The sequence below is a fragment of the Diadema antillarum genome, unplaced genomic scaffold (assembly GCF_040938485.1).
Source record: "Diadema antillarum isolate AM-2024a unplaced genomic scaffold, OU_Dant_1.0 seq00001881_RagTag, whole genome shotgun sequence".
Lineage (NCBI taxonomy): Eukaryota > Metazoa > Echinodermata > Echinoidea > Diadematoida > Diadematidae > Diadema > Diadema antillarum.
Window position 1 is genome coordinate 36,772 of NW_027272549.1, and position 22,131 is coordinate 58,902.

Consider the following 22,131-nt stretch of genomic DNA (forward strand, 5'->3'; position numbering starts at 1 on the left):
GTCATTTCGTCAACAAAATGACCGTTTTCTTAACGAAATTATCATTTCGTGGACGAAATGTTCATTTAGTTACAAAATAATCATTTCATCAAGGAAATGACTGATTTCGTAACAAAATATTCCATGCAACACTTGGCGTTCCATGGTATTTGTCTATGGTTTAAACCATGGTTTCATTTGTACCACCTTCGTGAATTTGGGCCATTGTGTTCAATTCACAGTCCAACTGTGATAGTGTGATTCGTGAAATTTGTGAAAGCTTTCATAGTATGAAATCTGTAATTAGCTTCGTGGTTGTTTGTCATGTGGTGAGTTATTCTATTCTCCTCAATACTTGTTATTCTTTCAGACCTGTTGTTGACATCTCTATGTACAATGTCAGTAGAATTTTTTAATAGTTGGTATGAGTTCCCAAGGTAGATCAAACTGATCAGCATGTACACTGATGTACATTAATACATTTTACTCAGAAATCCATCATTTGCTCTGCATACAAAACAGGAAATGCTTATCACATCGTTCCATCAGTATACAGACATAGGTACACAGTTGTATGAGTAGTCCACCATAATGTGTTTGATACCATGACATTAATGACTGATTACCATCGGTACAACTTTGTCAGAGCCCCATTAGACTTTGGGCCTTAGATTCGGAATCCAGATGTGTTTTTATCATATTGACACTTTGACCTGGTAAACGGAGAATCTGTTAGGAGCTGTTCATTTCATAATGTACTTGTACGTGCTATAGAGATCGCATGCTAAGTAGTGGAATTTACTACGCAATAATACATGTGTATGTACTCCTTGTGCAGCTGTGGTCAGTATTCCTAAAGAAATTGTCAATGAAATGAGGAAATCTTTTTTTTTTTTGTCAGAATTCAGTCATTCAGATTAACTGGTATTATTTTTATATCAAAGAGTTTATTTCATTTACAGGGCTGCCAGCTTTCCTGCAATAGATGTGTGAGACTCACACAATATTAACTGTCTCACTCTGATGAACTAATTTTCACACTGAACAAAAAAAAACAAACAAACAAACAAACTAGAAACCCAGAAAGAAAAAAAAATGTCTCCAATTCAATTTGATGCATTAATGCTGCCTCTACATTTATTTCATGCCCTGCATTGAAATGATAACTTAGATAACATGCTCAAGATGGAACCATTTGAAACTTGGATATCTGTATGTAAAATTGTCAAAGCTCCCCATCGCCCCCTTCCACACCATCCCCCCCCTTCCACACCATCCCCACCCCCTTCCACACCATCCCCACCCCCTCCCCCTGCTTCACCCCTCTCATTGTCTCACTCTAAACTCTCAGTCAAGGATGGTAACCTGTATTCATTCAATCTCTACTCATTCATGGGAAGGATTGGCCTTTCAGCCACAGAAAGGTCTGATTTTCAAAGGAGTCTGTGAAAAGTGCCTACAAACGACAAATTCATTGAGAATGTAGAGTTGTTTTCATGCTGTAGCTCATTGAATGGTTCAACCTGGGTTTTTTCCCTTAGCCAGTGTGTCTTATTTTTTATATCATCAGACATGCATGCACACACAAATAAAGTGCTGTATCGCAGTAACAAATAAATAAGTGTAAAGGAAAAGAGGTCTGCATTATCGCCATTTATTATAGTCCATGAAAGGACTGTTTGGAGAAAAGACACTGTGAAAGAGGATGTGACATGGTAAGGCAAAGGAAGTAAAATACATTAAGGGCAGTCAAAGGGCAGACTTGATGATGTGTGTCTGACAGCCAGCCATATGGTCAAAATATCTCTTAACTCCGGAGATCCCAGATAGTGTCCATTATTGCTGGTTATGTGAGTGTTTGGATGTGTGTGTGTTTGTGTGTCTGTGTGTGTGTGTTGTAAAACTGATAGGTTCACAGATCAAGTAATTGCTTTATGCTTTACCAGAACTATGAAAACTGCCACCATTTTGATCGACATCATAACTCTGTGCTATCAGTTTGTCTGATCGCTGTGTTTGTTTTAATCTTGTTCGTTTCTCTTCATAGTCAAGAGATACTCAGTGGTTTTTATCTTTGAATGGTTTGTTGCACAAGTACGTACATGTCATCTTGACAAAAATTATTATAGTATTTATTATCAGGGGAAAAAGTACTACTTGAAAGGAGGTCTATGCACAGTGACCTCTGTGCTAGCATGAAACAACAACAACAACAACAACAACAACAAAAATCAACAAAGCATTTTCAGAAGGGCACTGTGGCATAGTTGGTAAGACTCCCTAACTTTCAATCATAGGAACAGAGTTCAAATCCAGTCATTGGAAATATGGTTTACAGTAATTAGTCCTTGGACACGATAATGTATACTTACAGTGTACCATGTTCCTCTTGACCGTAGAGGTGCATAATGGGTACCTGGTAATGCTAGGGTAATAATGATAGCCGGACCTTCTGAAAGAACAATGTCAACAATGAAGAGGCTATATACCCTGGATAAATTGAAAACCATATTTTTTTCTATACCCATTCAGGAAACCATGGCGACAGGTCGGTTGCAGACAGCGGAGCACCTTCGGGGACTGGAGGGGAGTGTGTGGTAAGTACAGGTACACTGCTGTTCAGTCATTTTTGGAGTGGCGGTAGTGATAGTGTTATTGTAACTGGCTGATTCTTGTTTTTTATATTTTTTCAAGGTTTTCATTCATCTTTGCTGTGTATATGTGACTGCGCATCACAAAACCAACAAAAAGTCGCATGCACTGATTTTGTGTGAGGACTCAAAATAGGTAACACAGGTCAGCCTAGTCAATATTGAGTTTTTCCTATATTGTGCTTTAGAGCAATTTTTCTAAATCATCATAAAGTTTGGGATAATAAAACGAACATACTTGTGCATAGGTGCCCCCCCCCCCCCCCCCCCCCCAAATGTCCAAAACATCAGTGCTGTCCTGGTAGGGTTTTCAATCTTTCTGTTGACAGGAAAGAGACAACCCTGTATTCTGATGCAGGAATAGACAGCATGGGGTGACAACTGCTTTCCTTAAAACCTTTTAACCCGTTGAAGACGGACTGATTTCGCTACAACATGCATTTCCCATGGACACCTGCCTGAGTATACTTGGGATTCGCCCTCAATGGGCTAAGTTTATTTTCTAATACTCAGTTTACCTACAAGAACTAATGTAATCAATGTTTTGTCTTGTTTTGTTTTGTTTTGTTTTGTTTTTGGAGCAAATAACCCACAAGGCAGAGCTGCATAACAACCATAACAACAACAAGGACATCTGTTGATCTCTTGAATATCATGAAGGGAGTGAACAAAAAAATGCTCTCACTGTGTATTTATTTCATGCTGTGTCATGTGCTTTGTGTCTTTATTTCAGGGTTGAGTTTGGGAAACTTGCTACTGAGGCCAAGGCAATCAACCTGGGACAGGTAAGTTTATGTGGGAGTGGTTTGCTGCATGAAATAATTTGTTTTTCAGCCATTTGTTTTGGTCCCTTTTAAAATCTTGATCAGTGTTCAACTCAGAGAAAAATTTTTACACATATTTAAGTTCAGTTCAATTCAAGTGATTTTATTTCTACTTAAAGTAAAACAAAGCAATATACATGTACATAATGCTAATACATGAGTACATAATGTTTTAAGAAACTTTGAATCACATAAGTTTCAACAAAACATGGATACAATTATACCTAGAAAAGCACTCTGAGAGCGCAGACCTCCGCCAAGCAGTTACTTTCCACTAATGATCTTGCTCTTCCCAAAGAGATTTTTTTTAATCCTCTCTTCCAATGGGGAAAAGCTCTTTGGGCTCTTCCATAGAGATTAGTGATTTCCACCCATAGGTCTATACATGCTGAAAAATTGCCCGATTTCCCAATATAGAAGCCTTTGTTACGTCATAAACCCTCAGCTGCACAGCACACCTCGGCCTAGCAGAAACTAGAGCACGCACCTTAGTGCGCGCATGCAAACCTCAAATACGCGCAGCCCGAACTCCCAAGTTCATTGACCCTACCTGCCAAAATATCAAAAATCCTTCATAAATTCCCCCAAAATTATTGGATCACTACCAAAAGTTAATCGTTTCTTACATGTGTCATTCTCAACCTTTCCTGCAAGTTTCATCTCAATCCGTTCACTACTTTTTGAGTTATTTTGCACACGGACAAGCTAACTAACTAACAAACCAACGGTAACGAAAACATAACCTCCCCCCTTGGCGGAGGTAAAAATCAACTTTGTTTTTAGATAAATAGACAAGTAAGCTATACAATTTCATTTTGTAACTCTATATGGAAAAGATGAATTCACAAGAGAAGCATAGCTTCATAATTTTGTGAATTACTCTAGAAGATGAGGGCATCTCAAGATCCATCACTCCATGTATGAAAATGTTGATATCATGACTTCAGGTGAAACAAACAGAAAGAAAGGACTATGACGAGTTAATTGTAAGTGAAACAGGGAAACTGCCAATGACACAAAAATATCAGTGATATAGAGTGAAAGAGATAGGGAGAGAGAGGGTGTTCTCTCATCTTTTTATTGCAATTGATTATGAACACATAACGAAGCAGCACAATATGTTAAAAATGCATTTTAGTAATCTTCCTTGAACCAGGCAAAGACTCTTCAAATGAACTAACCTTTCAAAACACAAATGAAACAACGGAAAGCACAAAATCCTGAGTATTCAATCTCAAACTTTCTTCAGCTTCCACCATTTTCTTTTAACTATCGCGATGCGGTGAAAGTAGCATGTAATCTCTGTTGCTGCTTGTTGTGAAAACTGTCAAAGCCCTTTTCCAACGTTTCCAGGGTTTTCCAGACTTTGCCCCACCAAACCCCGTCACCGAGGCCCTCACTGATATCCTCAAGCCAAGCTCCAACCCGCTCATGAACCAGTACACACGGTCCTATGTGAGTATTAGGAGAGTTCTTCATTCTTCTGACCTGCACCTAAAAGGTAGTTTCCATACACTCCCTAAGGGGATTCAACAAGTACAAAAAGATTTTAGTGTGCCACTCATTATTGAATATTTTAGGAAGATCAGACAATCCATTCTAAAATAGTGAATTGCTGGATGTGAACTCTACAGCACTTTGTAACATCACATAAGTAGAAAGACATAGTGAAAAGATTAAAGAAATTTTGTAGATCTTCACTTTATGAAAAGTCCATATTCTTTTATTATGTTACTGAGGTATGTGACAGCAAGTGTAACTTTTCATGCCTTCTGGAGAAGCTAGGCCAAGAGATTTCTTAGTGTTCCTGAAAAATAAATTTTGACTGAAATTCGTATCATATCTGCCAATCTATGTAGATACATTATGCTTGTTGCTTTATTGCACAGTGACAATGGTGGAATATCGTCAAAGATAACGTATATAAAGACTTATCACTGGGAGCATATTAATTATAATTCTGTACCACTCTCTCTTCCGGTAGGGCCATATACGGCTTGTGAACGCCATCGCAGCCCTGTACAGTAAATTCTTGGGGCGCGAGGTGGATCCCATGAATGGTGTACTGGTGTCCGTTGGGGCCTATGGCTCTCTCTACTACGCCATCAACAGCCATTTCAATCCAGGAGATGAGGTGAAAACTGACCCATGATGATGATAATGATGAAAGTGATGGTGATAACGATGATGGTGATGGTGGTAATGATGATATTGGTATAGTCGCAATGGTTGTGATGATGATGATGATGATGATGATGATGATGATGATGATGATGATGATGATGATGATTTTGATGATGGTTATTATGATGGTGGTGGAGGTGGTGGTGGTGATGGTTGTGCTGCTCATGCTGCTACTACTTCTAATGATGATGATGAAGATGATGATGGTGGTGGTAGCTGTGATAATAATGACGATGATGATGTGGTGGTGGTGATGGTGATGGTGATGGTGATGGTGATGGTGATGGTGATGGTGATAGTGATGGTGATAATGATAATGATAGAGATGATGATGACAATGATGAAGATAATGGTTGTGATAATGGTGATGATGAATATGTTTTTTTGAAAAATGAATATTGCAAAAAACTCGGGGTCGATATTAGTCGTGATTATATCAGTGAAAAGGATATGGTAATAATGTAATGACGAATATCAGAAAAATTATGATGTTGCACATAGACAAACTGACTACGACATCAAGGATAAGTGACACAATATTCCAGCAGTCTATGTTTCAACTCTAAAAATGAGATACTGTGGGGTAGTGCAGAGATGACAACATTAAAAGAATAAAAAGTGTTTTTTGCATTGATGCTGTATAAGAAAAGGAAAAACTTTACCTAAAGGAATCCAGATGAAAATGTTTATCACAGCTTGATATTATAGTACAGTCTACTATGTCGAAATATTGGGTCCCGTGAGATTTTCGTGCCAAAATTGATTTTTTTAGCTAACTTGGTCAATTTGGGGGTGCTGAATCCAAAAAAGTTTGGTTCCATTTTTTCCGACCACGTCTTCAGTCGCCATTTTGAATTTCAAAATGGCCGCCATAGCAAACTGTATTTTGACCCAATTTGCATAATGTGAGCATCATAGAAGGTTCAGATTTGATGCAAAAAGCATGTTTGTGATGTCAGACATTCTGATACACCATTTTCTAATATTGTAGATAGCTTTGATACATTTTTTAGGCAGCCATCTTGAAATTCAAAATGGCCGCCATATAGCTATATTTTTACCCATATCTCAGGTTGTAAGCACTATGTAGAGTATAAATTTGGGGCAAAAAGCATGCTTATGATGTCAGTCATGCTAATATGTACATTTATTTATTTAATGATGGATCATTTTCCTTAGCGGCCATCTTGAAATTCAAAATGGCTACCATAACAAATGTAATTGGACCGGTACCTCATATCGTATGCATTGTGTAAGGTTCTAATTTGGGGCAGAGAGCATACGTATGTTGTCAGACATTCTGAAAATCTTTTTCTGAGTGAACGATGGTTCATTTTGATATTAAAGTTGGCCATCTTGAAATTCAAAATGGCCGCCATACCAGAATGTATATTTTGACCCATATCTCATGTTGTACGCAATACAGACAGTTCACATTTCGGGCATAAACCGGGCTCATAATATGTTGAACATTCAGATGCACTTTTCCCCTCCCTAAAATTGCAGATAGGCCTAACTTTCAAGGCTGCTTTCTTAGAATTCAAAATGGCTGCTTTTCAGCTAATATCTCTGGTTACAAGCAACTTTAGACATATCAATGTTTATGGTGGCTTACAGTGTACATTCTTTAAACACACACACACATAGGGCCTATACATTCTGTAATAATGGATTATTTGTATTGGTCGCCACTCTTGAAATTCAAGATGTATTTCGACCATATTTGGTGCTGTAAGATCTTTAAACTGCAAACCCAAGCATGGTGAAACACTCATGTATAAGTCAATCACTTCAAGTGTTTCCTGTCCTGTAGGTACACTGTTGTGTTGAAATGCAAAAATGCTGCCATGTGAAACATTCCTTTAAAAGCATAGCATTTGGGTAAAATTTGTGAATGGGAAATCATGTGATTTTGATGTTAAAAACAAATGACTTTCAAAAAAAAACCCTCTCAATAACTGTGTCTGACTGACTAAATAATGCCCCATTTAGACGATTTGGTTGTAAGAACTTACAATATTAGCCCTATATACTCTAACAATTCATGGGATAGTCACTTAGATAATTAAATGTTTTCTGGGCTCATTCCCTGCACATGTTTAGAAACAGCACTCTAAAACTGTACACAGGGGAGAATTAGTTCTAAATTCTTCCAGAAATAATGACTTTTGCATTTCTTGCTTTTGAGCATGATAATGAATTCTGTGGCTACCGTTGATGTAGGAAGTTCGAAGCGTTTTATAATAATTGAACAATTTATGCATACCCTTTCGAAATATCTACAATCTAATATATCATATTTATATGTATTAGAGGCACACATTAGGTTGTGAGAGTTTACGAGGTTCGTTCTCTGGTTATATCGTCAAGTCTCTACGAGGGTAAAGCGGGAAATTGTCCTGGTTGAAGTCATCCACGCCAAACTTCTGGAAGGCACGGACTGTGTCATAGCACATTCTGCATGATTCAAGGTTTAGATACTTCTTGGTCCATCTGCTCTTGGAGACATCCTAAAATTTTCAACTTCAGCCAGCACCATGAAAGGCATTAAAGAGCAGACCTTTAGCTGTTCCTGTTTTTTCGCAACAAACTGCAGAGCATAATCTCTCAAAATTGTCAATTGTACCTTTATCATTTCCTTTTCCAGTGATGGAGCAGACAACATGCAATGCAGTAAGTGAAGCAAACCTACAAGATCCATCAGGATAATTGAAATATTAGAGTCTACGTAATAATCATCAATATCTCTGATTTTCTCGTTGCTCTGATACATACAATGGAATGAGGCTATCTCTGGTGAGTGACGGGTGACAGTAACTCCCATGGCATCTTTGATGAACTCTTTTTTTTCTTTCCATGGTCTCTGTGTCAGATGGAATTGACTGCTCAGTATTTCAACTTTCAGGCCTATTATTTGGCTCAGTTCTGTGAATTTCTAAGGCATTCATGGGTAGGAAAAATGAACCTTTAATAGGGAGAATGAGGAGAAGGCCATAAAACAATGAGATGAAGAGTGATTGTGGAATTGCTTAGAACTTATACCTTTCAATAATTGTATCGTTCAGCAATGACCGGATAATGACAGGTCTACATGTATCAGGCTGTAGAACCAGTAGAAATGTTATGAAGAATTTGCGATCCCTTAAGCTTAATGACTTTGGATCCAATCTTACATGGTGTATTTTTTTTTTCGCACGAGCTGAATGTCTGGCCTTTCTCACAATATTCCAGAGATTAATATATTCTAATTCTCGCAGATACAAATTCTTAGTACAAAACATTAAAATTGCCCTTTTCATCTCTTTCCAGAGTATCTCCCTTGAATGTTTCTGATACCTGACTGCCAAACACCACATTTATTAGCTTCAAGGCAGTGTCAATTTCTTACATTACCCTCGTGTGATGATCTTCTAAGTTGTGGAGGAATTCTGATGGATGCAAGCGCCACAGAACTGAGCTATCATTACTCCTTTGTAGTTTTAGAATAATTGGCTGTACAGCAATAAACATCTTGGAAGTCTTGATAATTGAAGATGACCCACTCAAGGGCAATCAGGAAAAGCTTACTTATTCCTTCTTCATTCTGTGTTATTCCAGAAATAATTATATCTATCAAACCTTAAGTGTTTCAGTTTATGGCCAACAAACAAGCTTGTGAACGGGATGCCTGGTAGGGTGACCATATAGCATTTCTTGCCATTGCGAGACTTTTCCTCGTTTGTCTTCATTCTCTTGAGGCAGCATCAAGTTTTGTAAGATCACCTTCAATTGCATCAATGCTTGCTTATACAAATATTCATTGATTGGGATTAAATATAATCATTAACGAGGTTCCACAACGCAAAATAACGTGTTGCCCGAGAGGCAAAAACGAACCGTTTTAGCGCGCAGTTTGCAAACCGCATACCCGCGTGGCTATATGGGATGTAACGCTTACGCGCTTGCCCACACTATCGGACAGTGGTATGCCCCCTCCCCCCTTACGCAGTTCTTGCCCCTCAGCATCTCTTGATGACGTAATTAGAACCTCATCCTTACATTTTGAATTTATGGTGGCCATTTTGAATAGAGAGATGGCTGTCATTCTGCGTGAACTGGAAATAAATTCAGTCTAACTAGGACAATTTTGGCACATTCATCTAAGGCGCTTACCACAGTATTATAATGATGTTTTCTATGGCAGCCATCTTGAATTTCAACATGGTGGTCTATCTAATGATCCACAATTAGGAAACAGCTGTGCTGGACCATTGGACACCACAAGCATGTGCATTCTTAAAAATGTGATGCTTCTACAATAACTGCAAACTGAGATATGGGTAAAAATGCTATGGCGGCCATTTTGAATTTCAAGATGGCGGCCTACAAACTCTACAAAGCAATCCACAATATCAGAAAATGATATATCAGAGTGTTTGACATTATAACGATGTATTTTGCACCAAGTTTGAGGTTTCTACAATGCTCACTTTATGAGATATGGGTAAAAATATAGCTTGCTATGGCAGCCATTTTGAAATTCAAAATGGCAGCCTACAAATTGTATCAAAACAATCCACAATATCAGACAGAGATTTATCAGAGTGTCTGACATCACACCCATGCATTTTGCACCAAATTTTAAGCTTCTACAATGCTCACTCTATGAAATACGGGTCAAAATACAATCTGCAAGGGCGGCCATTTTGAAATTCAAAATGGCGGCTGAAGACGTGGTCAGAAAAAATGGAACCAAAGTTTTTTGGATTCAGCACCCCCAAATTGACAAAGTTAGCGAAAAAAATCAATTTTGGCACGAAAATCTCACGGGATTACATAGTAGCCTCTACTATCAGTTCAGATGACACTCCTTCAATGGAGAGAACAAGAATTGCCCTGATCATCTTGACTTTTGATTCTTCCCCCTCCCCCTTGTAATCTGAATGGACCAGTGCATCATCATCGAGCCGTTCTTTGACTGCTACGAGCCCATGGTGAGGATGGCCCGGGGAGTGCCACGGTTCATCCCTCTCAGACCGGTATGTCCATAGATAATTCATCCTCACTTGGGATGCTTGTCTCATAGTCATATTAGTCATATTCAGACCAGTATTTCCTCTTATCTCTCGAATCCTCACTTGGATGTACGTACTGTATGTGAGGTTTTTATTTTTGTGAATTTAACAACACACAACATTCTTAACTCTGATCTTGACATGAATGCCATGTGCGTATGTACACTTTTCTGTGCATTTTGGTACTTTCACAGTTGTGATTTAATTACTCGCTTAATTGTTTGGAAATCAATATGATTTGCCAAATATATGACGTATACAGTACAAGATACAAGATACAAGGAACTTTATTGTCTGTTAAAAATACAGAAATTCGTCTTCCACTGGCATAACAAAGTATCAGTCATATCCGCAACATAAATTTCTAAAGAGTTCAACATGGAATTGATACAGGGACTGCATAAATTGTATTAGCTGTAAATGACTTTGAATATTGAAGACTTTGGTATCAAGGTGAATTATTGTCATTATTATTATTTTTTTTTGCGGGGGGGGGGGGTGGTTGCATAAGAGCTGTGACCAAACACAGTGTTTGAACATGTGTGGACTTTTGCTATGGTTTAAAGTGATCTGTGTTTCAATCTCTATGTCTAGTCTAATCCGTAATTCTGCTGCATAAGAAAGATGTTGAAAGCAAAAGAATATTAAGTAGAAAGATGATATTCTCAACGTTGTTGTCCCCTTCTTCTACGTGTGTAGAAACACGACAAGGTGACTTCAACCAGAGATTTCTACCTGGACACTGATGAACTGAAGTCTTTGTTCAACGAGAAGACCAAGGCCATCATAGTCAACAATCCCAACAACCCACTTGGGAAGGTCAGTCATGGTGTCACGGTTGGTTCCTTGACATTAGCTCCTGCGACAGTTAGTCCCATGAAATATCTGCATGCTTAGCCAAACATTAAACCTACCCCACAAACATAACCCTTACCCTAATCCTAATCCTCCATCAAACTAAACCTAAACCCTATCACAACACTAACCATAACCCCAAGTCCTTGGAGAAAATGAGACTGAAACAATTGTCACAGGAGCAAATGTGGTGTCACCATCACGTTTAGCCTTTTTTGTCGGTCCTCACACTGGTAGCACTGACATTCGTGAGTGAAGATAGCCAAAGCTAAGTGCAAGACATCAGGGAGGGGGACCTCTTGAGACCTTTGTATGTGATTATATTTGATGATTTGGGAGAAAGCGTAACTATTAGTGCATCACTCATGCTGAATGATTTACTCACTGACTAGTACAGTTAGTCACTTTGACCAAACCTGATGAATAATTCACTCACTGACTGATGCAGCTGGTCACTTTGACCAATAACTTTCCAGGGCCCTTCGGCCTTCAGTGCAAGATGTAGTAGGCATGCGCTTCGTTACTGCAGATTTGCTGTGATTTTTTTTTTTTTTTCGGGGGGGGGGGGGGGGGGGAATTCAGTAATTCAAAGGCACAAGTCAAGGAATTCGGACATGTCTCCTGTGACCCTTTCACCCTTTGAATATGTCTTGTGTGAAGACAGTTCGCTTGCTTCTCTTGCAATTACTACGGCAGGGTCTGGGATAAAGGCTAGGTCTGAGTAGACTCACCTTACATTACATGACTTTTGCCCCCTCATTTTGAGACTCGGCATGCACCAAATGTGACCGTGCACCTCAAAACGAACATAAAGTCGCACACACTGATTTTGCGTGAGGACTGAAAATAAGTGAAATGGGTCAACCTAGCCGAACTTGATTTTTTCATATTTTCTGAAAGAGCGGGTCTTCTTTTACATTATGCTAAAATTTGGTATCATAAAACGGGCAGGAAAGTGTGTTTTTTAGCAGTTTATCTCGAACATTTTTGGTAGAATAGTGTGATTAGGTGTTTCTTTAGAATACCCTTTTCATTTCTGAAAAACCTTGTCCACACTCTTCACTTTCAACTCTAATTACTTTTGAAAGGATAGTGCTACTGCTTTCAAAGTTAGCATTAATTATGGACAGAATGTGTTAGTGAGGCATGCTTAATTTCAGTTTAATCCGATAATCCCTTCATTGTTGTTACTCTGGTGGTTTACTTCCTGTTTTTTGTCCCACTCATCACACAGCCAGCACGGTTTGGTAAAGATTAAGCGCTTGAGTAGACACTGTACTTCAGAGCCTCTTTTCTTAGTTCTCACTTTTCCTGAGTTTGTGCTTTCTTTCCAATATTCAGATAGGTTAGGAGAGTCCATTTGATTTGAGTTATACATCATTTTAAAGCTTAAAGTCTGCTCTTTCAGAATATGGTCTTAACTAAAAATTCATGTCTGGCGACTTTTTGTTTGTTTTGAGGTGCAGGGTCACAAATGCTCTTTTGGGGCTAGCAGTGAAAATCATGTCTTTCCTGCTTATCTTTCTTTAATTTCTCACAAGTTACCTCTATTATTCTACATTTTCAGGGTTGCTTGCATGGAATAAATATGTACGTATTGAGATTTTTCAGACATAAACCTAATAGAGATGAAACACTGGCATCCCTGCTTGCTTCAAAAATATTACAGGAGTCTTTACTCATGATGAATATGTATTAATTAACTCCATTTTGTAATTTTCCATGAATGGAAAAAAGGTATATCTTGTTTCTTTTCTTTACTCTTTACTTTCTTTCTATAGGTTTTAGTCCACTTACACTTCATTTTTGAATGACACAAGTGTTATTTATGAAACTTAAGAATGATGCATTCGGAGCTGTACTGTTTATGTAAAGGTGCAGGCATGCTTGACAAGAATATGCATTGTAAGACCATAAAATATGGAACTTCAGTCTGTAGGGCCTACATTGTACCTGTTGTACATTGATTGATATAATTTTATGTAAGAACATGATCAGCATGTCCTTTGCTGTGAACAACCATACTGTGATACGGTCACTGAAGGTCATATAATAATAATAATAATAATAATAATAATAATACAGTGCGTATATATAGCGCATACCACTACCGTAGTGTCTCTATGCGCTTTAAAGGATGAAAATGGAAAAAAAAAGAAATGTGCTGTACAATTTATGTACCATGGATGCAAACCAAAACTCATTCATAATACTTTTCAAACAGAAATGTCTTGAGCATTATGCAAATCTTTGGCCTGTCTTATCTAGATCTTCAGCAAAGAAGAGTTGACCGTCATTGCCGACCTGTGCAAGGAACACGACGTCATGTGCATCAGTGACGAGGTCTACGAACACTTGGTCTACTCCGGCAACGAGTTCACGAGAATGGGTGAGCATGGAGTGATGACGAGGGTAGATTACGGGAGGTTGATCATTGTCTTTTTTGAGAGAGAAAAGAGAAGATGTCTGGTATGCAGCTTTTGTGAGAACAAGCCTGAACTCGAATTTGTCAAAATGAAAGCTGGTTCAACTATCCACCTTGCCAATATGAGCCCTCTCTTTTTTTCTTTTTGTTGGTAATTATCTCCATAATTGTATGCTCTGTCTTTAGGCACAAGTTATTGTAAAACAAGGAATGTTTGTGTGCATTCTAATTTCATGAATTTCGCGAGCGCCAATATTTGTGAAATTAAAATACATGTGAAAGTTCTTGTCTACGCTATATGCATTGAATGCCTGTGGCAATTCGCGAAAATTTCATGCTGCAATAAAAGCCGTCGGCCCCAATTCGCGAAAATTTCATACCGCGAATATATCATGTTTTACAGTATGTTCAGTAATTATATTTGCTTTTTTATTTCAGAAAAAGTCATGCAAAGTTTGTGTTGAAACTGCCTGTATCCACTTTTAGTGCAATTGTTCTGCCGTACAGCAGTCAAATCGTCTTTTTTTTTTCAAAGAAAGTGTAAAGTTACCTGCATTTTCTTGTTTAGATGCATTCTTTTCAGTTTATTACTTGAAAAATCCTCGTACCCTTCGGACTCATAATTTCATAAGGTGATGCAAAATGACTTTAAGCTTCTCTTTGGGAATGTAGTCAAGTGAGATGGATGTCCAACAGCTTTCATAGGGCATATGAACAAAACACAATCTAAACAAATACTTCTTCTGTGTAATGTCCTCATAGCCACCCTCCCAGGGATGTGGGACCGAACCATCACAGTGTGCAGTGCAGGAAAGATCTTCAGTGCCACAGGCTGGAAGGTGAGCTCTAGGGGAATTCCCCTGTATGCCATTAGTCCAGAGACTCCAACTCTCCCGTTTTCGACGGGAGATCTCCCGCCGAAAGCCCATTTTTGCAAAATCTCCTGTTCTCCCGCTTGAGATTTAATTTCTCCCGCTTGAAATGATTTCTTACTTTGTGTCATCGTATGTTGAAAAATAAGCCTTAGATAGCATGAGATAGCATCTAGAACCCTAGAGCTGGACCACGGCCACAAGGAACTTCGCGCACATCAAGTCGGAGTCTCCCGTTTGCTGGGGGTTTCAGGCGGGAGAATCTCCAGATCAGAAGGTGCTTGGGGTTGGAGTCTCTGTTAGTCTGGTGTCAAGGCCACCACAAGTTTGCAATTCTTGGGGGAAGGGAGAGACCATATGTGCTCAAGGGTCATATTTTCCAGTATGTCGATACTGTCCCTATCAAATGACTGTGCCATCCAACCAATTTTTGTAGAAGAGAGGGATTAAGAGAAAATATCGTTTACATATATGATGAGTAGATGTGGTTGCTGTTGTGTTTTTTCTAAATTTTGCAGTTATCCCAGTTATCCACCGATGATATTGTATGTAAATCATATTGTATGTAAAATGTGATGTTGACATATATATGTACTTACATTTCATGTGAAAAAATTGTAGTTACAAGTTCTGTTGGAGATGGAAAAAATAAATAAATGAATGAATGAAAAATCCTGGTGTGATCTCTATCACACTAGGAAGTGTCTTACCTAAGCAGTAACTACAGAATGACCAGACAAAGTTAGTAAATGGGAGATAAAGCTGTTGGTGGTCAGTGTAGTGGTCAAGAGCAGCTTTCGGTACATTAATACTGCACTATCGTGAACTCCACAAGTATTCTATGCATTTTCAGAATAGTTTAGAATAGTTTCTACATCAGCAAAGGATTGATTACATTACAATATTTTGCACATTTAGTTGGCAAAATCTTTGGCAGGTACAGTGCATTGTGCACCTGCAATTATATGGGTGAGATACAGCTGGTGTGTGGAGCCATATCAGTCAATGTGATAAGAAATAATCATGCTGTCTCTAGTTCCTGTTTGTGTGTTGGCTAGTGAAAGTGAGCTCATTGACTTTACCTGGTAAGCTCAGTTTATTGTGGTTACTTCAGGACATAATGGCAATCAAGGAGGAAACAAACCTCACAGCCACAAGTGTGTTGTATCAAGATAATTTGCAAATGGCACTTGTTTTTTCCTACTGTTTCTGTTTGGTTTTTTTTTGCCCAGCTTGGATGGAGCATAGGGCCCCCTCACCTGATCAAAAACTGCCAGACTCTTCATCAGAACTGTGTCTACACATGTCCAACACTCATTCAGGTAATGTGTAAGATATGACCACAAGCTAATGTTCAGCCACTTTCTAACATCAGTATTATCATGATCAAGACTTTAACTGTGCACCCGCTGCGAAACATTAGATGCATCTCTATCCCAAACTTGTAAATGAACTCCTTATTAGCTTGTCCTCTGCTGGTAGTCAAGTATTCAGCATCTATATTTTCCCCTATACACAAGTCCTCCTCACCCCACCCCCCTTCCACCTCCTCCCCATTTTCCCTTGCCACCTTTCCCCTCCCTCTCTTTTCTTCTTCCTTTCTTTCCTCCAACTTGTACTCATCCATTTTCCACTTTCCCTTTCTTCCTCTTTACCTCTGAATAAAAAAAAAGAAAGAAATCCTAGATATTTGATGAATATTACTTTTTAGATACACAAAACAGATTTGTGAAAATCTGAAGAGGGAAATACAAGGTGTGTTTTGTGTGTGTATGTGTGTGTGTGTGTATACAAACCACATGGAATGGGCTGATACACCACTATGTCTTACTTTCTCTGCATCATCCGGTTGCTATGCAGGAGGCAGTTGCTAGGGGCCTCGAGCTGGAGTTCTCCAGGCTGGGCCAGCCCGACTGCTACTTCTTGGAGCTGCCGCGGGAGCTGGAGGAGAAGCGGGAGAAGATCTCCAAGCTCCTGAAGGAGTGCAACCTCATCCCCATCATGCCGGAGGGGGGCTACTTCATGATGGCCAAATATGGGCATCTGGGTGAGTTCCTGCCCCCCCCTCCCCCCCTCCCCCCTCCCCCCTCCCCCCTCCCCCCTCCCCCCTCCCCCCTCCCCCCCCTCCCCCCTCCCCCCCTCCCCCCTCCCCCCCCCCCCACCCCAAGATTTGAAAACTATCCCTGATTAGAAATATTTCAGGGGAAAATACTGAAAACCTCTATTTCAAAAATTGTTCAGGATTTTTTTCTGAATCGAGTCGCTGAAATATACCCCCTTTTCCTGAAAAAAAAATAAAAAAATTTGGGAATGCCCATACGGTACAGAGGATCACCCCCTCCCACCCAACCCCAATTTTCTCAATTTCTATTCCTAAGATGGGCAGTGTGATGCACTGTGACATGCGTGTTGATGTCACAGAATTCGATCCTATCAAGAAAGCAATGTGCACAAAGAATCCAAGAATTTTTATAGCTTTTATTTGAACCTCTGTCTGTGCCTTGTTTCTCTCATACTCATGACGTGCCTTTATGTTATTGTTCATATAAATCATCTATGTATGTATAATGTTCATTGATATCAATGTTATCGTAATCATTCTGTGTGTCTTTCTCTGTCTTGTATCAATAGGCGTGGATGTGAGCGAGTTTGGAGATGGACCAGAGGACTACAAGTTTGTGCGTTTTCTCACCAAGACTCAGGTACCGGCATTTTGATGACTATTTCTTATCAGTTGCCCCTGATTATAACCTCTTATTAATGTAATGGAACTGCATGTGAGTGGAACAATATAGCATTGCGTGGGAAGACAGCAACATACATTGGAGTACTATATGGTAACATTTGCACACCTGAAGCTCAGACGTATGATATTTGATAATCTCTCACAGAAACTGAGTGAGTCCCAGGTTAAAGTCTCTTGGGATTTAGAACTCTCATAGAGAAGACGGGGTGAGATTTCAAAAACGCACCATCTGCATCACTCCCCTAATGAATGCGGTAAAGCCAGAAATGCTTGCATGCATTTCAATTTTACGAAAGCCAAGATTCGCAAATTAAAATGCATGCAAATGTTTTCTCGTTTACAGTATGTGCAGTGAATGCCAGCGGCAATTGTCAAAAATGTCATGCCTCGAAGAAGGCCATCATCTCTAATTCGCGAAAATACCTCGTTTTACAGTACGTCTATCAGTTGTATAATTCAAATTTACTTTACATAAAGCAGCACCCAGACTTACAGTCTATCAATCTTTTCGTCTGTCTATTTATGGCCCAGTCACAATGTCGGCGATCTGTCGGGATTAGTTTTGGCCGGGGGTCGTCGTAGAAAATAAAGAATCCTTGAACAATCCTAGCAATAATCCTAATAAAAGTGGAGCAGTCACATTGTCTGAGATTTTTTCAAGGATTTTGACCCGGTTTTGTCGAAAAGTCGTGGGATTAGCCTCCGATCGCCTCCGATTGCATCGGAGGCGATCGGAGACGATATCTGCGATCGTCTTTTCTTTTAATTTTTTCCCCCTGGGTATATGTGGGGGAAAAGGAGGCGCCCTTATATACACGGCGATTTACTACGATTCCACTGTACGAATCGTCGGAGACGATCACAGAAAGCGTACGAATCTTCGCAGGGCGCCTCCGATTCAGTCGGAGGGCGCCGGAGACTACTCGCAGACATTGAATCTCAACCTGAATTTCCAATCCCACACAGAATCTTGCGACTAGTCTCAGATTATTCGGAGGACGCCTCCGATTAATTGGAGGGCATCGTAGGTCATCGGATATTGTGTGTGGGATGCCAAAAATGGGTGAAAAATCTTGCGAGCAATCTTGCAATTTTAAGTTCAAAGTTAGGGACCGCGACGGGTGTGGCGATGCCTAAAAAATCTGCGACAAGCCGCAGGCGTCCGGAGAGCGCCTCCAACGGGTGCAAAATCGTGAGATCTGTCTCAAGATTTTGTTAAAATTTCCCGGGTTTTACCCATCGCCGACGCATCCCAACTGATTTGTGACTGGCCCATTAGCTGTCTATCTTTCTATCATCTACCTAACTTTATCTATCTTATCTATATGTCTTGACATTCTACATGTATCTGTCTGTATATTATATGTAACTCTCCTTTTCATCTGTCTATCTATATATCTTATCTCCCTACCTGAATCTGTCTATCCTATATTATGTACATGTCAATCTTTCTATGTTTCTGTCCTTTTTGTCCATCCTTACATGTATTTATCTATATTGTATAATATAATCTCTTCATCTACCTCTTTCTCTCTCCCTAGGGAGTTGCCACCATCCCATGCAGTGCATTCTACAGCAAGGAACACAAGTCGCTGGGAGAACCCTACATCAGGTTCTGCTTCATCAAGGTACACTCAGTCTTATTTGTATTCATCTTCTTTCCACCTGTTTTCAGGTAGTCGCCCGATATGTGACCGTGCACCACAAAACGGAACAAAAAGTCGCACACACTGATTTTGTGTGAGGACTGAAAATAGGTGAAATGGGTCAACCTAACCGATCTTGACCTTTTTATATTTTCTGAAAGAGCAAGTCTTCTTCTACATTATGCTAAAATTTGGGATCATAAAACGGGCAGGAAAGTGTGTTTTTTTAGCAGTTTATTTTGAACATTTTTTGGTAGAATAGTGTGATTAGGTGTGTTTTAGAGTCCCCTTTTCATTTCTTTAAAACCTTATACACACGCTTCACTTTCAACTCTGATAACTTTTTAAAGGATGATGCTACTGCTTTGAAAGTTAGCATCAATTATGAACAGAATGCGTTAATAAGGCACGCTCAATTTCAGTGTAATCTGATAATCCCTTCATTGTTGTTACTCTGGTGGTTTACATCCTGGTTTTTTTTTTTTTTGTCCCATTGGTTGCACAGCTAGCGCGGCTTGGTAAAGATTTAGCGCTTGAATAGACACTGCACTTCAGAGCTTCTTTTTTCAGTTCACACTTTTTCTGAGTGTGTGTTTTCTTTCCAATATTTGGATAGGTTAGGAGGGTCCATTTGCTTTGAGTTATAATACATCATTTTAAAGCTTAAAGTCTGCTCTTTTAGATTATGCTCTTAACTAAAATTTCATGTCTGGCGACTTTCTGTGCGTTTTGTGATGCAGGGTCACATATGGTTAGCTTACATCTAAAAAGAAAATTCTCCCCCACAAGTTGCTTCTGACAATAGTGGGCCATGATAAAAATGACAAGGTAGAAGAAAATGTGCAATCTTTCTTACTGTAGTAAGATCATATTTCTTGAGCTAATAAGAATAAAAAATGAAGTACAGTAGGTAGTAGTAGTAGTAGTAGTAGTAGTAGTAGTAGTAGTGATATTAGATATCATCAACATGAAAATCAAAATCATAGTCATGATAGTAATCATAATCATAATGCAAAAGTATAGGAAAAAAAAGAATTGTGTTACCATTCATGTTTGGAATCAATTCATAACTGAAAATGATTGTAAAAATGTTTCAATATTATCATGAATAGTTAAATCTGTCTCCACATCTTCTACCTCAATCCCTCACCCCTTACCTCTGCAGGATGACTGCACTATTGAGAAGGCTGCCGAGAAACTGAAGACTTTCAGCAATTCCTTGAAGGCTTGAATAAAGGCTGCGTCAGAGAGAGTGTCGGTGATGTGTTCAAGGCCTGAATCATGTGAATCAAATTTGTTGTTGTTGCTGGGTGTTTTTTTTTTCCTGTTTTTGCTAAGAGAGCTTTTTTAAAATCAGCTGATATTGTGTAAATACATACTAGGATGTACATGTTAGAGAAATAAATCACGGTGAAGAATTTATGCATATGTTTTAAATTTGGGGTCAGTTTGGTAGTCTACCTTACAGTCTGTTCTGTTTGTATGTTCTATATTGGAGATGGTCTTGTAAGTCGTGAGTGAAGACTAGCAGTCATCAGGATGTGATCTGTACTGAATGGCCAGTGCGACTGCTGCTGCACTGTAACTTGGGGTGGAGGGACTGCAAATTTTAAATACATACAGAGTATGGATGTAGAAAGGGACTAGTCTGGTATCCAGATGTTTCGTATCGAGCTGAGGGAATTGCGGTATATTCCACTGGTAGGATGGCGTGGAAGTATGAATGTGTGCATGCTGTTAAACCACACAGGCAGCAAAGGAGACTTGTGAAATTTATAAAAGAATAATCTACTGCTCTGCAGGGAAACACTCCGTACATCTGCTTGACAATAACTTTTATACTTAATGTGCATCAAAGCTGACTACTTGTACATACCGGTATTTCTTTCACACGCATCTTGCTGTCATGCTCTGTTGCCCGAGTCATGGGGTTGTTTGGACCTCTACTGCGTATGGGTCAAGTTAATAGGTCAACCAAGAACACCTAAGTTGTGGTAGAGACTGTGTTAAACCGGTTCTGGTCAACACTTGAACAGAGAACTCAAGCATCTTCCTATGAAATGGCACAGAGCTTCAATAGAGATGGAACGAAAATCAAGAAACACTTAACGGCAATTTCGGTAAACGGCAATTTGGAAATCCTTTCTACAACATTGCGTACTAGAAAGTAAGTATCAGTAATACAGTAGCCTCAGGGTGTACTACGAGACAGGTGGATGTGACATAGATCAGTACGTGTCCCTAGCAATAAGTTGCTTAAAGAATATAAAGCATTTATTTGTCATCTGTTGGATGGTATACTTTCTGGGTGGGCATGTAAGCAGTTGAAGAAGCTGTGCCTCTTGCATTTTGCAGCTCTGTACACAAGTGTGAAATGAAGGTTTTACTGTAGTAGCTTTAGATACGAAATTCAGGGTACGTTTACACATTGCAGTCATACATGCATTCATTGACAAGGGGAGAGATGAGAGAGAGAGACAAGAAAGGACCCCCCCCCCCCCCCCCCCCCATCTAATGTCAGTTTTGTTTTGTTTTGTTTTTAGTGTGGTTTATGTACCTGGAAATTAGAAGAAGCTAGTGTAAAAGTGGAAATTTCCATGCGATGAATTCTTCGCATCTGGCCAGCTGAAATGAATTTCACGTTTTTGATTCCATGGAATGAAATTATGAAATGATATTACATATAACAAGCAAAAAAAAATATCATGTTTTTATTTTCATGCCAGTTTCATGTTGCGCAAAATGTGTGCAAATTTCCACTTTTACAAAGTGATTGCTTACGTTCAGCCTGTGAGTCATTGGTATCATACATCCCTTGAATCTGTGTGCATGCACAATAAAGCAGTAATGTCATTCTTTGCAGCTGCATGGAGCAAGTTTTCCCGTTGTTTGGCA

At 39.3% G+C, this 22,131-nt stretch overlaps 1 protein-coding gene across 1 annotated transcript in view; it reads left to right on the forward strand.

Annotated features, from left to right (window-relative positions):
- The window catches only part of LOC139712961 (kynurenine--oxoglutarate transaminase 3-like), a 37,149-nt gene extending 16,061 nt beyond the window's left edge, over window positions 1-21,088 (forward strand). Inside the window, exons 3-15 of the mRNA XM_071624742.1 lie at window positions 2,512-2,576; window positions 3,364-3,415; window positions 4,808-4,909; window positions 5,439-5,588; window positions 10,570-10,656; window positions 11,392-11,511; window positions 13,816-13,936; window positions 14,735-14,811; window positions 16,077-16,166; window positions 16,705-16,891; window positions 17,476-17,546; window positions 19,132-19,218; window positions 20,402-21,088. Of these exons, the coding sequence (XP_071480843.1) occupies window positions 2,512-2,576; window positions 3,364-3,415; window positions 4,808-4,909; window positions 5,439-5,588; window positions 10,570-10,656; window positions 11,392-11,511; window positions 13,816-13,936; window positions 14,735-14,811; window positions 16,077-16,166; window positions 16,705-16,891; window positions 17,476-17,546; window positions 19,132-19,218; window positions 20,402-20,467 (1,275 nt within the window). The 3' untranslated portion in view covers window positions 20,468-21,088. The remainder of the gene's footprint in view (window positions 1-2,511; window positions 2,577-3,363; window positions 3,416-4,807; window positions 4,910-5,438; window positions 5,589-10,569; window positions 10,657-11,391; window positions 11,512-13,815; window positions 13,937-14,734; window positions 14,812-16,076; window positions 16,167-16,704; window positions 16,892-17,475; window positions 17,547-19,131; window positions 19,219-20,401) is intronic.
- The last annotated feature ends 1,043 nt before the right edge of the window (window positions 21,089-22,131 follow it).